This window comes from Vicia villosa, linkage group LG4 (assembly GCF_029867415.1).
Source record: "Vicia villosa cultivar HV-30 ecotype Madison, WI linkage group LG4, Vvil1.0, whole genome shotgun sequence".
NCBI lineage: Eukaryota > Viridiplantae > Streptophyta > Magnoliopsida > Fabales > Fabaceae > Vicia > Vicia villosa.
The window spans coordinates 98807148-98824115 of NC_081183.1; the positions used below are offsets into that span (position 1 = coordinate 98807148).

The 16968-nt window shown below is 33.2% G+C and overlaps 3 protein-coding genes across 3 annotated transcripts; 2 read left to right on the forward strand and 1 right to left on the reverse strand.

Moving 5' to 3' along the window:
• The first annotated feature begins 3002 nt into the window (after positions 1-3002).
• LOC131595006 (serine/threonine-protein kinase RIPK-like) lies at positions 3003-6012 on the forward strand. The gene is made up of 5 exons (XM_058867220.1): positions 3003-3609; positions 3710-3845; positions 3934-4070; positions 4303-4426; positions 4606-6012. Exons 1-5 carry the CDS (start codon positions 3202-3204, stop codon positions 5226-5228), a joined length of 1428 nt encoding a protein of 475 aa, XP_058723203.1. The 5' UTR covers positions 3003-3201; the 3' UTR covers positions 5229-6012.
• A 105-nt stretch (positions 6013-6117) lies between these two features.
• Positions 6118-9656, reverse strand: LOC131595005 (pentatricopeptide repeat-containing protein At2g06000-like). The gene is made up of 2 exons (XM_058867219.1): positions 7602-9656; positions 6118-6832 (listed from the first exon to the last, which is right to left on the reverse strand). Exon 1 carries the CDS (start codon positions 9329-9331, stop codon positions 7790-7792), a length of 1542 nt encoding a protein of 513 aa, XP_058723202.1. The 5' UTR covers positions 9332-9656; the 3' UTR covers positions 6118-6832; positions 7602-7789.
• A 2600-nt stretch (positions 9657-12256) lies between these two features.
• On the forward strand, positions 12257-14759 carry LOC131597563 (uncharacterized). The gene is made up of 3 exons (XM_058870254.1): positions 12257-12796; positions 12981-13651; positions 14336-14759. Exons 1-3 carry the CDS (start codon positions 12257-12259, stop codon positions 14757-14759), a joined length of 1635 nt encoding a protein of 544 aa, XP_058726237.1.
• Positions 14760-16968: the final 2209 nt, after the last annotated feature.

Here is a 16968-nt window from a genome sequence, read left to right on the forward strand (position 1 = left end):
ATTCACCTAATAGATCTTAAAGGTGGATCACTTTTTACATGAAACAATTATACAAAGAAATAATAAACTCTATCTTTCAATTGTGGATTACTAACTCCTCCAAAAATGATATTCACGTTAGGTATTGGAAAGTACAATTGATTGTGACTTATTTTCATTCAAGCCCTCTCTAGCATTTACATAGCAACTACGTTTACCGCGTGGTGTAGTATCATAGCATTGTCCAAATATAAACCACATGTATTAGTCTTTTTTCTAGAATCATAATTTAATTATTAATACAAGTCCTCGTGTTAATCGTAACCGAATGCAAATCTTCCGATCAATCTGCTTATTGATGTTGATTAGTATCATTTTATATACAACAACTTGATTGAATAATTTAAATCATATTCCATCTTCTAGAAACTAATCCAACCAAGCATTAACTACTTTATTTTCAATATCTGAAAAATAAACTCGTAAGAAACTAATCCATCAAATGACAAAACTACCCCTAACTATATCATCATGTAATCATCGCATAATTCTTACATAAGACAGACAAGACTGCTGTGTAGGATTTAAAATTTGACATGTCATTTTTGTGTGAATTTAATTGATTTTGTAGATTAAAACTTCTACTAGAAGTTTGCTTTATTATAGAGAAAGTGTTGATTGATGTGGACATCCGAACAATATCCTTGTAATATAAATATTAAATGTCAACGCTAACCCAACAAAACCTAGAAGAAAATGAAATTAGAAACTATTTTTGGTTCCGTGTGCATGAAATCTTCAAATTTAGAAATGAAAACTTAGATTCTTGGATGTTATATAAGTTCCAAATATGACATGACAAAAGTTTCATTTTTTCAAACTTGTGAAACATAAATGTGCTAAAGTCAAGCGGTAAAGGGTAATTATGTCATTTTCGTTTAACCAACTTGTTAGACTTAAGATAACCGGTTCTCCATTAATCAAATTATATAAATCTTTCTTTGCTTGTTTCTTGTCAAACAAACAACCACTCCCTCTCTTCCTTTTTACAAGGTATATATATATATATATATATATATATATATATATATATATATATATATATATATATATATATATATATATATATATATATATATATATATATATATATATATATATATATATATATATATATATATATATATATAAAAAAATTAATATTTTTTAATATTATTACTTTTATTTTTCCTATATTATCTTTAATTATTTATCATTTCATTTATATTTCTCTTTATGATAAATAATCAAAAGTATTATTAATAAGTTTATAATTAATAATAAATTGAACTTTAAAAATAATAAATAATTAGAAATAAAAATTATGCAAATTTGATATGTAAAAAAAGAAATGAGGTAGTACAGATCAACTACTAACATGTTTATACAAAATTAATAACTAATATCAATTAGTTAAAAGATTATTGAATTTCTTAAACATTTGATTAGAGATTGATATTTAATCAAAGCACATTAAAATAGTAACCTTTTATCAAAGAACATTAAAATCTCCGTACTTCAATGAATTAGTCTCTATTTTAAGTTAATATACTCTTAATTAGGTTAGGCCAAAAAGTTACTTTATATAATTATTATATTTAAAGAAGAAGAAAAATCTCAAATAAATTGTCAATGTAGCTTTTATTATTTATTGACTCTGATTTGTTGCCTCTAGTTAATATTATATTTAAATTATAATTTTGATTCTTCTATTTTATTTTATTTATATATTTAATGTCTCTATTTTATATTTAAATAATTTTGATTTCTTTCTCACATGTTGTTTGTTCTTAAATTGATTATCTTTTTATTTTTAAATGGCATATCACATGTAAAACATGATAAATTATTATGTAAAAAAATTATAAATTTTAAAGAAAAATATATAAATTATATATTATAAAAAATAAATATATCGTCAATTTTTTAATGCAAAAATGTGAAAAGATGATTAAAAAAATTGTTGTGAAAATTGAAAAATAAAAAATACAAATTATAAAAACATTAAAAGTAGACAAGTTGTTAATTTCCAATGTAAAATGTGAGAAATAATTATCAAAATTGTTTAAATTTAAAATATATGAATTAATTTAAAATTAGATAAAATATGAAAACTAAAATTATTTGAATTTGAAATAAATAGCATAATTTCGTAACATTTATAATATGTACATCATTTTTTAGATTTTTTTTTTGTATTTAAATTATTAGTTTATCTATTTCTTTTATTTATATTTTTTTTAATTTGTGCGAAATTAATGGGAGAAAGAGAGTTAAAAAAAATAATCTCTTTATTATTTTTTTACATGTCATTTTATGGTCATTTACATATCAATAAAATTAACATATTTTATCATTTTTACATAATTTTTTTCTAAAACACCCTTAACTACCAATAATTAGAAACTTTTTTATTTCTTTCTCTCTAATAAATACTTAAGAATACTAGTAACAAAATATTAATTTATTTTTTAATTGATCTTTAATAATAATAATAATAATAATAATAATAATAATAATAATAATAAAAAAAGGGTTTAATGGATATGCACTGGCAGTGTAAAACAGTTTTACACTGTCATCCAATAGAAAACAAACAATTTTCCATGTCATTAAAACTTTTTAAAGATAAAAGTGTAATGAAATTGGATACATGGTTGTGACTAGTTGACAGTGTAAAACTATTTTACACTGTCCGTGCATCACCCCTTTTCTCATAATAAAATATAAATATATGCTAGAATTTTTTTATACATAAGGTGCAAGAGTTTGATTTTATAACATTAAAAAAAGTTCAAATTTTATACAAAATAATCATTAATAATAATTCTTTCTTTCCCATTTAAAAGAAAAAATCATTATATGGTGTATGTGTATGAACAAAGAATAAGATTTACATCGCATAGAAGACCAAGACAACAAAACAAAAGAAAAAAACTATAAGAAAAATTCAACGTAGGGAAGATATAAAAAGAACGTGAATACCTCTTTTCTCTTCCAAACTCTTTCCAAATTTTTCATCATCTCTCTTCCTACCTAATTCCTCACAAATTCTCACCAACAAAACCTTCCTCAAATATCTATATATCTAGATATACACCTATATATATATATATACACCAAACACAAACTACTATATGATTATAGATTAATTCAATTTCAAACTCATAATCATCAACAACAATGACAATGAAATCTATACTAAAATCGATTCTCCCTTCAACATGTTTCCATGGAGAGTATCCATCACCAAAGCCAAAGAAAGTAGTATCAACAAAGCCAAGAAACTCTTCAACCTCAACCTCAACTCATAGGATTTCTATAGAAGATTTGAGTTATCAAAACACGACTTTATCCGAAGAGTTAACTAACTCTCTTTCTCTAGCAGGGTCTAATCTCTATAAGTTTACCGTTGTTGAACTTAAAGCTATAACACAGCACTTTTCTTCAAGTAATTTTCTTGGCGAAGGTGGGTTCGGACCGGTTCATAAAGGGTTTATCGATGATAGGGTTAGGCCCGGTTTGAAAGCGCAGCCTGTTGCTGTTAAACTCTTGGACTTGGAAAGCAAGCAAGGTCATAAAGAGTGGCTGGTAAGCACTTTTTTTTTAGCGTTATGGTTTAACGATAAGTGCTTTTTATAACTATAAGTTCTGATTTTGTAAGTTGTGATTATGATTATTATTATTACAGACTGAAGTTGTTGTTCTTGGACAATTAAGGCATCAACATCTTGTGAAGCTAATTGGATATTGTTGTGAAGATGAACATAGGCTTTTGGTCTATGAATATTTACCAAGAGGAAGTTTGGAAAATCAGTTATTTAGAAGTAAGATTTTTCTTAATACTTTTCTTCTTTTATTTCAATATGTTTTGAAGAAGAAAAGAAAATTAACCTTTTTTTAAATTTTTTTTAGGATTTTCAGCATCATTACCATGGTCAACAAGAATGAAAATTGCTGTTGGAGCTGCAAAAGGTTTAGCATTTCTTCATGAAGCTGAGCAACCTGTTATTTATAGAGATTTCAAAGCTTCAAACATCTTGCTAGACTCTGTATGTATCACATTTTTTATTATTCAAATGTTTTTTTTTTTTTGTCTAGTAGCCTAATGGTCTGGAATGTTGCATGTTCGAATCTGCACTTTTGCAATCGAATGTGCCTGCACAGTTATCAACTGAACTGGTTTAAAAAAATTACACTAAACAGGTGTAGGACAATTAGAAACTCTTAATTGAAGCATCATTTCATAATTATTATACTTATTGTTTGAATTTATTTTTTTAGGACTATAATGCAAAACTCTCTGACTTTGGGTTGGCAAAAGATGGACCTGAAGGAGATGACACCCACGTTTCAACAAGAGTTATGGGTACTCAAGGCTATGCTGCTCCTGAATATGTCATGACAGGTAAAAAAATCATATTTTGAGCCAAATTTTACTTAAAATAAAGTTATTTTTTGTTGGATATCAATATAATTAATAATGATAATGTATGATATTAATGATGATATGTGATTAACTTAAGGGATCTTGAGCTGGAATTCTTAGGACTAAATCAATTTTATTTTAATAATGTTTTGTTATAGGTCATTTGACAGCTAAGAGTGATGTGTATAGCTTTGGAGTTGTTTTGTTGGAATTGCTAACAGGGAGAAAGTCAGTGGACAAAAACCGTCCTGCAAGGGAACAAAACCTAGTTGATTGGGCAAGACCAATGTTAATTGATGCAAGAAAACTTGTTAAAATAATGGATCCAAAACTTGAAGGACAGTACTCTGAAATGGGTACTAAAAAAGCAGCTTCATTGGCTTATCAATGTCTTAGCCATAGGCCAAAGAGTAGGCCTACCATGAGCAATGTGGTTAAGATCTTGGAACCCTTGCAAGATTTTGATGATATTCCAATTGGACCCTTTGTTTACACTGTTCCAGTTGAGAATAATGAAGTGGTTAAAGAAAAAGATCAAGCAAAGGAAGATGAATCGACGAAGGAGAGGAAAAGAGAAAATGGTCAATATCGTAGGAATGGTCATAGGCATCACCCGCTTAAATCTCCTAGGTCGCCGATGCCCCAATCGCAATCACGGCCGCAGTCACAGCCACGGCCTCGTGTGCGGATAGACAGGCATCAAAATTATAGAGGAAGTGCGTTGAATTCTCCTTCTCCTTCCCCTTCGCCGCAGCCACATAAAAAAAGCTATGAAACTTAGCTTAATGGAAACAAAAATCATTTTGTATATATATACAAATATTTTTCAAAAAATGTTTAGTGATTTTATAGTGTACAAACTACTGTAAACTAAGTGTGATGAGCTATATCAATTGTACCCCAAGAGAGAGTACATAAATACATTGGAGAAAAGAGATATGAGTGGGAGTGCAATTGTAGTGGATCTCACATGAAAGATATGTTTGTTAGTTTTATTTTTTATTCTCCAATTAAAAGAGGAAGTTATAATTATTTTCAAGTTGTTTAACATACAAATAGAGAATAATACATTTTGGTTCTTGGTGAATGAAAAGAACAGTTCAACAAATGGACAATGACTAGTTAAGAATTGTTCAACAAATTTAAGATCTTTCAACACTGAGGATTACAGCTATGTGATTTGACCAAAGGTGTAAATGAGAGAATTTGAGAATAGTGGGTATAATGGCACTAGCCACTAGGTATATATATGGTTTGACTTTAAGTGAAACTCATTTAAATAAATGAACCTAGCTTAAGTCATTAGTTTTGTTTTTTCACAAGTCAACCTCAAATTTAAATTTTTCAGTAAAATCCACATAGTTAAATGTTTTACTTCTTAATTTCAACTAATAAGAAATTCTGTAAAAGAATATATTGCCAGAACCTTTGACTATATATAATCAAAACTCTTGCGCTACACACACAGGCCCAGAAATTGATCCATCAATATACAATTTCCAAGGTTTTACTCCCTCATTAAAAAATCTACAATTACCCACCATTTCATGGCCTAAAGAGGCACATAAGATTACATTACTGAATTGGCACTAGTAAACTAATTTATAAATTGTCAAAACAACTAATGAATAAATAAAATTTCCAGTAAAATTGATAAATCATTATAAAAGTTTATAGCTACCTAATGTGATGGTCCACCTCTTTATTTGACCAGGTGAGTTTGGATAAAAAATTGAAATACAAAGAATTAATCAACAGCTGAAACAAGACAAGAGTTGGCTGCAGAGTTTTGAGACTTGGGAAATAGCCTTTTTAAGGCACGATATACAACTCTTCCTGAAAGATACACTTTTATCAAATCGGCCATATGTGATTGCTACTCACCTTCTATTTTATGGTAAACTCCTGTCCAGAAAGAATAAAAAAATTCATATATGGTTGAAACTTCTTCACGTTAGTGATGAAAACTTTTGTTACACCCTATGACATCACATGAGCCAAAAAGGATGCATAAACCTGACTCCACGGAAGAATTCGAACCCAAAGGCCAGATACTTAGCCAATCATATATTGAACTTCAAGCATGAAATTTTGTTCAACATAACTCACCTTATCTCTTAAACATTTTACTAGTTACATCCAGTGAGTTTTATTAAACTTGTGATGAATCATGCTATACTCATTGACTGACATTCTTTCAAGTCCCATGTAGGATTTACGATGGTGAATCGTGAAACTTGAGCCTCTCCGAATAGGGCAAAGGAAAACTGAGAAGTACTTTGTCTCTGAACCCGCAGGGTCAAAAAAGTCTAGGTTTAGGTGATTCACAGCATGGGATGGGATTGTTGGAGTTCACAATTGCAATTCAAAATACCAATGCCAGACCTGTCAAAGGAAAAATATGCAACTAACTTTACAAATTATGTAAATCATCATTTCTGCTGATTCCTATGCCTTATTTAAAGTGAGAGAGAGAAACTGAAGAATATTTTGGGGAAAAAAAAGCTCGACTCTTAATCCAACACTTGTAGTGCAGTTACCTTTATCAAAAGAAACAAAGAATTGGATGGATGCTTATGAAACAAATACAAGGTATATCAAAGTCAATTCTAATTCACCAAACTGACAGTAAATATTAGGCAAGAATGGACATAACCCCTTGCAGTATCGGCTGCAGAAAACCTCCTGATTATTAAAACTCAGCAATCTAACTCCCTAAACTCCCAGAATCTTGCAAAGTACTGTAAATTTAACCCTTTGTGCATGTAGTACAGAAAACCACTAGGTTGTAAACATGCATACCTAGTTAAGTCAAATGAGTTGAAATGCAGGGTTTGAAACCATAAGAAAATTTTCTGTTATTGGCCTGTAGACAAGGAGAGTTCCTTACATTTTGGCCTAAATCTTTCAAAACAACTTGTGTATTCAAGAATAAAGAAATTTCCTTGTCCCCATTTCAATAGTTGCTGTATCTGTTAATCTTACCTAATAATCTACCTATCTTCTTTACAATACAATTTAACACATTAATGTTACACAGGTTTGGTTGTTGTTGTTGTAATGTTACACAGTTCATGTTATTCCATAAGACAAAAAATCTTTTTAAGTTATTGAAAAATTTATATAACCAAATTAACCGGAGAAGAATATATACCTAGCTTCAGCTTAATCAGCAGAATCTTGGAGGGAACGGGCATGCAAATGTAAATGTTGGTGATCTCCAGCAAACAGACACACTCGGTCTGATTATAGCATTCCTTTGTACCACAAGCCAAAAACATGCACAAGTATTGAATACAAAATGGTGGAAGCATTGTTTAACCACTAGATTGCAATAGCACTTCAATAAACAGCAATGGGTATATCTGCATCTGTACTTTCATGAAAAGATTTCTTCTTCAATGAAGTACTCAACGTGCTGTCCTGACATAGAGCTTCCTTAACTCGGGCAGCTTCAGCAGGCATTCCAGCCTTCAAAAGACACAATCTTAAATTATTTATAGTGATTTCATCAGGTGTACAACATACTGCCAACATCTTATCAAAGATAGCGATTGCGTCAGCCATTCTCCCTTTCGAACAATGTCCAATAATAAGAATGGTGTATGTCACCTTATCCGGCTTGCACCTCTTCTCCTCCATCTCAGCAATAATTTTATTCGCCTCGTCGACATTCCCTGATTTACAATATCCATCAATAACAGGATTGTAGACAAATGGCTGTGGAACAACATCACTCTGCTTCAGTTTTCTCAAAACGTCACGAGCCTCATGCAATCTACTGTTCTTGCAAAAACCATTGACAAGAACAGAGAACGTATACAAACTTGCAGCAATTTTTCTGCTATTCATCTCATCCCACATTTCCATGGCATACTTCACTTGGCCAATAACAAAATAGCCGTTAATAAGGGAAGTGAAAGTGACAACATCGGGATAACAGCCATGAAAAAGCATCTTCTGGTACAAGGCTAACGAAGAACCAATGTCACCCAACTTAACAAATCCATCAATAAGAACATTAAAAGTATACGTATTAGGAGTAGTTCCCGATCTAATCATTTCATCGAAAACCAAAGATGCCTCCTCCATCTTACTCATCTTGCAATATCCTGATATTACCGTCGTATAACCAACTACATCAGGCACCACTTCTCCTTTCACACAAACCTCATTTAGCAAACTTCTAGCTCTATCAACCTCACTAATTCGGCACAAACCATGAATAATAGTGTTATAAGTAATCACATCAGGCGAACAACCAAAACTCCTAGAATCATTAAGAAGCTTAAAAGCCTCGTCAATTTCTCCTGCCCTACACAAACCTCGCATCAAAATATTAATCGTATAAGTCACCGGACGATATTTCAACTGAATAAGCTCCCAAAACATATCAACTGCATCCCTTACTTTACTCTGTTTAATCAAAACATTAAACAAATTGTTGTAAACAACGGCATTCACTCCAATATTATTACACTGCACATCAGCAAGCAATTCTTTCGAAACATCAAATCTACCAATCAACGCATACGACGAAACCAAAAACCCTAACAACCAATTATCCGGAACCTGCCCATCGAATCTCATCCAATCGTAAACCAATTTCGCCGAACCGTGACAATTCGATTCGCAAAGTGATCTCAACAACATACTATAAGTCCAATAACTATGATTCATCTGCAACTTCTCCCTACTGAATTCAACAACCTTAAAACCTAACGAAGGGAAATTATTAAACCTATAATGAACAATCTCTGAAACTAGGTTTGGAGTTAAATGCTTTTTAAAATAAAACAAAAAACGGTCGAATGAATTGTAACGAACGAAGACGGTGCAGGCGATCTTAACGAACCAGGCTTCAGTCCGATTGATGGAACCCATAGGGAGAAACGGTTGGTGCCGGCGACATCGGAGAGTGTCACGTGCCAAGGGACGGCATTGGTGATGGAGATTGTTGGTTGAGCACGTGCGGGATTGAGGTTTGAATCACGATTCGTCTTCATCGGAGCGGGAGAGTGCATGCGGTTGGAGCATCGTACGGGAATGTGTGTGGGGGTTTTGAAATCGGCGGCGGTGTGGGGAAGATGGTGATTCTGTGAGAGGAGGTGACTGCGGGGACGATGCTTACTCAGCGTTAGGGTTTATGAACTGGTATCATGTGGGGTGTGATTGGAATTACTGAACTTTGTTTAGTAGAAAGTAAAAAGAAAGCAAATACACAAAGATTCATTTATGAATTAAATACATAATTACACCTGAGTTCTTTAAATTAGCTATTTTATTCTTAACACTTTGGTCCTTTAAAATTATTTTTTTAAAAGTTATATAGACTATATCGATGATATAGAATTGTTTTAACATTTTCTTTAAGTAATTAAACAAAATGACAATTACATAAATTCTAATCATATGAAACGTGAAATCCCTAATTAGTAAAGTGAAAAGCGGAAGGAGTGACGAACACCTAAACAAGAACAAATGCAGAAGTGACGAAGGAGGACAGCTACGCGGATAGTAAGTAAGAAGGATTTGAAGGAGAGAAATGCATAAGTGAAGCATCTGAAAGATTGAGGTATGTGTTCACATTGTCAATATTGTTAGGTTTTTAGGGTATGTGTTCAAATTGTCAGTGTTTTAAATTTTAGAATTTTAGTAGTATTGTTCCATTGTGTTGAACGATTAATGTTGCTTGATTGAGTAGTAATTCCCTTATATCCATACGGATTTCTACAACTTACATCTCTCTCAAAAATGGATGTTTTTTATGTTAACTTTCATCACGGAGGATAGTTTGATGGTGATAGGTGGAGTTATTTTAAAATTCTGAGTGTTGTTCAGGAAATGGGGTATCATGGGGTACTTTAAATGTAGTACGATTTTGTTGGTACATTAAAGTAGATGGTTAATGACTTTGGTGTTATAGAACTGCTAAATTGGTCTAAGACGTAAGGTCTGTTTGGATTGATGGAAAATGATGGAATGGAGTGGAATGATGGAATGGAGTGGAATGATGTTATGTTCCATTGTTTGGTTTTATAAAAAATGAATGGAATGGAATGTGATGGAATCTATTCCATCAAATACCACTACTTTAACTCATTTTTCATTCCACCTAAATTGGGGTGTATCCAATGGAATGAAATAAGTTAGTAGCACAATTCCAATTTTGTCCTCCAAAATTTTACATTAACCATATTAATATTTTGGCTAAATTACAGTTTTGGTCCCCCTATTTGTCCTAACTCACGGAAATAGTCCCCCTATTTTTTTTTAAACAATTTTGGTCCCCCTTTCCCACTTTTGCTCCAAGAAGCGCTGAGTTGTCATCTTTTTTAATACGTGGCATTTTATTTGGTGATGTGGCACGAGATATATATTTATTTTTTATTCATTAATAAAATTATGTATTTATTATGGAATATTAAAGTAATATAGTGAAATAACAGTAATTAGAAATCCCTAAAACAAATTGACGAACCCAAGAGATATCCTACCTCCAGAAGACGAGATTGACGAATCCAAAAACATGAAACCCACCGCAAATCCCTAAATCGAAGCCCTAATTTCAACATCAGTGGAAGTGAAGTTGTTTTTTGCGGTCCAAATCTTTCATCTGTGGAAGCCCGATACGAATCCCTAATTTCTAGAGCAGTGAAATGTCGTTCTCTTGTCCACCCTCGTCTTGGACTAAGGAGGATCCAAAATTTTGTTCAACGTATGTAGAATTTCCCCACTCATAACTATGATATTGTTTGATTTTGTCGAATTGAGTATTTTATGATGTTGAAGTAAAAATTGTTTGAAGTTGAAGAATATTGAGTATTTTAAGATTCTGACTCGAGTATGTATTTTCATCTGGGTGTTGTGTAGGCCAGCTAAGACAAATGCCGTTAAAATTAGAATTAATCATGGAGGGAATTTGAATCACTATCCTTGCAAGCTATATGTAGATGGAAAGGTTGATGAAATTAATTGTGAATGGGATGTCGATTTTATGTCACATATGGAGATTCTCAAAGTAATCAAGTCGTTAGGTTATGTAAGAATCAAATGTATGTGGTACCACAATCCAAAGTTTTCTCTTGAGCGCGGGCTTAGACCTTTTAACGATGATTCAGACGTTTTGAAATTTGGGGAAGACGTGGCAGGTTATGAATGTGTTGATATTTATGTTGAGCATACGGTAGACGAACCCACTGTTATAAGTGAAGTTGAAGTGACAGAGTTTGTTGAAGCTCAACAAGAAACTATAAACATTGACTCAGATGATGAAGTGCATGGTGAGGATAAGGACGAAGACCTTGGTGGGGATACAGAAGATGTCTTAACTGAGGATAGGGCAGAAGTTCAAGAAGAAGTCAGCGAGGAAGATGAAGACTTTGTGATGGATGCTAATGATGATTTGGATGATAGTGAATTTGAAGGCTTGGACGAAGATGATTGGGATTGGACACACGAAGTACCTAGTCATACATTTATGCAAGAAGCCAATGATGCAAACAATGAGTCTTCAGGCGTAGAACCAATAACAGTAGCTGATTTTGAGGAAGGCCATGATGCTGACTCGGAGGACCTTGATACTCCTCAAGGAAGTGAAGATGAATGTGATGAGCATAGGTTTCCCAAATTTAAAATGCCTGATTGTGTTGATAAAGTGAGATTTGAGATTGGAATGACATTCGCCACAAAAAAGTTTGTTAGAGATGCTGTGAAGACATTTGCAATGGAGGGGAAAAAAACTTGCACTTCAAGAAAAATGATAGCAAAAGAATAGTTATCAGGTGTGACAAGGATTATCCATTTCACATGAGATTTAGTAAAAGAGTTGGCAATCAGTTCTGGCAGTTAGTGAGCCTGACTAATGATCACACGTGTCGTAGGACTGCCAAGAATAGACAAGCTAAAACTGAGTGGCTAGCTAAGAAGTTTATACCAATCCTTAGACATACACCTGAGATGAGGCCAAAAGGATTGATTGCAGAGTCATTTGAGAAGTGGGGTGTGAAGCTCTCCTCAGCTCAAGCATATAGGGCCAAAACAAGAGCATTAGAACTAATTCAAGGTGCTGAGACTGAGCAATACTCTAAGTTGAGGAATTATGCAGAGGAACTAAGAAGATCTAATCCCAATAGTACAGTGATTATTAAGTGTGGTGTTTCTGATAAAGGACCTGTTTTTGAGAGAATATATGTGTGTCTTGAGGCGTGCAAAGCTGCATTTGCTTATACTTGTAGACCTTTAATTGGTCTGGATGCATGTTTCTTGAAGGGTGAGTTTGGTGGTCAACTAATGACAGCAGTAGGACAAGATGGAAATAATCAGATTTATCCGATTGCATATGATGTGGTTGAAGCGGAGACAAGAGACTCATGGCAATGGTTCTTGGATTTATTACTAGCAGATCTGAATAATTTAATGCAAAGGTCATAAGGATTCATTTCAGACCAACAAAAGGTATCAAATTGTTGTACATTTTTTGTTTGTTAATTATAAGTGTTTATATGCTATTAACTATTCTATGTTCTTGTAGGGGTTGGTACCAGCTATTGCTGAGTTGGGACCAAACGTAGAACACAGGCTGTGTGTTAAACATTTGTACGGTAATTGGAAAAAGAAGTATCCGGGTGGACACATGAAACAACTACTTTGGCAGGCAGTTAGGGCAACAGTTGTGCCGGATTGGGAAAGGGCCATGCAAAAGATAAAGGATATAAACGAGGATGCATGGAAAGAAATAATGGAAATAAGACCTTCCATGTGGACAAGGTCCGCATACCGCACGGCCAGTCATTGTGATTTGCAGGTGAATAACATGTGTGAGGCGTTCAACATGGCTATATTAGAGTACAGAGACAAGCCGGTTATTACTTTACTTGAAGGTTTGAAGCATTATATCACAGTTAGGATAGTAAAACAAAAGAATCTTATGAGCCGGTTTAGAAACACACTTTGTCCGAGGGTTGAACAAATAATAGAGAGGTTAAAGCGCTCAGCTGGAGGTTGGACACCGACATGGCATGGAGATGATGCATTCAACCTTTTTAGTGTCACAAATGGGGTTGACACTTATGAGGTGAACTTGGAACGATTTTACTGTGCTTGTCGTAAATGGGCGTTGAGTGGCATTCCTTGTGTCCATGCTATGGTTTGTATTTTACACAACAAGGTTGAGGTTGAACCGTATGTCTCGAAATATTACAGGTATTATACTGATATGCTAAGGCTGTGTGCTTATACTTGTATGCTATGGTTTGCTGATATGCTTATACTTGTGTGCTATGGTTTGCTGATATATTGTATGCTATGGTTTGCTGATATATTGCGTGCTATGGTTTGCTGATATATTGTATGCTATGGTTTGCTGATATGCTTATACTTGTGTGCTTATACTTGTATGCTTATGGAATAATTCCACAGGCTAATATAAAGTGTCTATACTGATATGCTTATACTCGTGTGCTATGGTTTGTTTTGGCATGCATATAAAATGTGTAATAATTCCACAGTTTTTTTTGAACGTATCCATACTTTCATATTTTTCATGGTCACATGGCTAAAACAAAGGTAATAATTCCATGCAAACCAGTCATGTAGACTAGTATGAACATTTATCATTATCACTGATGTTATGAAGCTAGCATGCATTTCCCTTGCGTGTTCATATGGAACTAATATACTGGTATGCTTATATATATGCTAGTATGCTGGTATGGAACTAATATATATGCTAGTATACTAATATATATATATACTGGTATGCTTATATGGAACTAATATATTGTCATATGGAACTAATATATATGTTGGTATATTGATATGCTTGTACTGATGATATGCTGGTATACTTATATGCTTGTACTGATGTTGGTTAATTGATGTGAACAGAAAAACAAGCTTCATGGCAACATATTCTTACATTGTTCTACCATCCAATGGTCCAAGACTTTGGCCAACAGCTGAAGGGGAACCAATTAATCCACCGGTCATGAGAAGAGCCCCCGGTAGACCCAAGAAGAAAAGAAACAAAGCTAATGATGAACCCACTTCAAGCAATATGTTGCCGAGGAGTTTAACAATAGTCAAATGTAAAAGCTGTGGGAATTTTGGGCACAATTCAAGAACGTGCAAAGGAAAGACTGCGGCGGATCGACAATTGCCCAAAGGAAGTAACAAGAACAAGAAACAAAATAAAGCATCAACCAAAGGAGGAAACAAGACCAAGAAACAAAAGAAAGCATCAACCACCGAAGCACCTACCGTTTTGACGCAAGGATCTCAGGCACCACAAACACAAGAAACAAGTTGCTAGGAATTATGTACTAAGTAGATAGGAATTATGTTATGTACTAAGCTTATGCACTTGTAGTGGACCAAAATGTTTTTGGCAATATTTTGAATATGTACTGGATCCATATTTTTATCACATTTTGTTAAGCTTCGAGGTCTAAAATATATACTGATATTCACAATATTTTTATCACATTTTGTTAAGCTTTGAGGTCTAAAATATCTACTGATATTCACAATATTTTGTTCACATTTTGTTCATTAGTGAAATATTTTGTTCACATTTTGTTCACAGTTTGGAAGAGTGTTCACAATATTCACAATATGGCATAAGCTGTTTATGGAAGAGTGTCATTTTTATCAATTGCATATAATGCATACACAGGATATTTTGAAACACGTGTTTATGACAGAGTGTCATATTTATCAAATTCATACACAGAAACTGTACTGGTTTGAACCAAATGCATACACAAGAAACTTGACAGTTTTAACAAATTCATCACAATACAATCTCATTAAACATTACTCATCACAATACAATCTCATTAAACATTACATTAACATTAAACTGATACTAGTTTTAACATTAGACCTAATATTACACTAACATTACATTAGCCAACCACTATTTTTATGCTCAACAAAAAAATCAGAACCCAGGACAAAATCAATAATATAACTAAAAACTTGACTTTCTTCTTCAACATGTCATCTGTCTTCTTCACCACAACATCAGTCTTCTTCAAATCATTAACTTTCTCCAATAGTGAATGAATGACCTCATTTGAACGTTCTGTCAATTACTCGTCAAACCACTCAAAAAATGCGCAACCTTTCCTTCCCTGTAACTAGGTACCCCACAACATATATCAGAGATTGAGAAGATGAGAAGAGTAAAACTAACATTAAAACATTAGGGATTTTTCAATACCTTGTATAACCCACAACCATAAAACCTTCGACCCGGATTCTGTGATGTCCAAGCAGTGACAAGTGGTGAGTCCAACCCACAATAACATTGCATCCTTTTCCTCCTAGAATGAGAGAGATTGCTTGAGATGGTAAATGATTCAGATGCCATTAAATGAGTTATGAATCAAGATGGTGCAGTGGAACGTTAATGGATATGGGGAATTTTTTAAGTGAAAAGTTGCAGTGGAACCCTAGAAAATAATTTCATGATGAGGGAGATGTTTCTTCTTTAAATAAACCAAAATATTATAAAATCAAAAGTATTTAATTTTAATTATAAATATGACATGGACACACAAAAACAAAAACAACAATGCCACGTATTAAAAAATAAAACAACTCAGCGCTTCCTGGAGCAAAAGTGGGAAAGGGGGACCAAAATTGTTTAAAAAAAAATAGGGGGACTATTTTCGTGAGTTGAGACAAATAGGGGGACCAAAACTGTAATTTAGCCTAATATTTTTGAAATAAAGGATAAAAATGGAATAAAGATGTTATAATGCTTTTCGCTCCGTCCAATTTCCAAACAACGGAATGGGATATTAATTCCGCTCTGTCGTAAAATATGCAAATAATAGAATGGGGTTTATGTTTCGTTCCACTCAATTATGCTCCATTCTATTCCGTTCCGCTCCGTTAGTCTTAAATTATCCAAACATACCCTAATGGTAAGGTAGACCCATTCATAGTCCACCCTATTTCCCAACCTGATGTAATATAGGTAGTTAATGTCCAACCTTTCCAAAGTGATGTTCAACTTGTCTAAACTAAAATCCAACCCACTAAAGCACAAATTGAGGGCCTGCCTGAGATATTTGAGACCCTGCCTAGGATACATGAACAAAATGCCAAAAATGTTGAGAATGGTCATGATAAACTAAGTGATGATAATGCATTAGGGTGCAGATTTGATGATTATAATGATAAGGTATTAAATGATGGAATTGATGAGCAACAACATGAGGACTATGTCAGCAGGCCATTATCTCCAAGTTTTAGAGACTATATATGTGCCTTGATGCATGTAAGAGAAATTTTCAAGTATGTAGACCAATTATAGGAGTTGGTGGATGTTTTCTCAAGGGTAATTTTGGAGGGAAAATTCTTGCAGCAGTAGGTAGAGACCCTAATGATTAAATGAGGCCCATTGTATTGGTTGTGGTTGAAGCAAATACTAAGGACTTGTGGGCTTGGTTCCTTGATCTCATAGTTCAAGATTTAGGAGGGCTATATGTTTGCAAACAATTCACTTTCAT

Excerpts from the sequence above, each read along its gene's own strand:
- LOC131595006 (XM_058867220.1), top strand. The coding sequence starts at position 3,202 with ATGACAATGAAATCTATACTAAAATCGATTCTCCCTTCAACATGTTTC. Across the intron at positions 3,610-3,709 it reads AAGGTCATAAAGAGTGGCTG|ACTGAAGTTGTTGTTCTTGG; the intron begins GTAAGCACTTTT and ends TTATTATTACAG. Across the intron at positions 4,427-4,605 it reads TCCTGAATATGTCATGACAG|GTCATTTGACAGCTAAGAGT; the intron begins GTAAAAAAATCA and ends GTTTTGTTATAG.
- LOC131595005 (XM_058867219.1), bottom strand. The coding sequence starts at position 9,331 with ATGGGTTCCATCAATCGGACTGAAGCCTGGTTCGTTAAGATCGCCTGC.
- LOC131597563 (XM_058870254.1), top strand. The coding sequence starts at position 12,257 with ATGAGATTTAGTAAAAGAGTTGGCAATCAGTTCTGGCAGTTAGTGAGC. Across the intron at positions 12,797-12,980 it reads ATCCGATTGCATATGATGTG|GGGTTGGTACCAGCTATTGC; the intron begins GTTGAAGCGGAG and ends ATGTTCTTGTAG. Across the intron at positions 13,652-14,335 it reads TATGTCTCGAAATATTACAG|AAAAACAAGCTTCATGGCAA; the intron begins GTATTATACTGA and ends TGATGTGAACAG.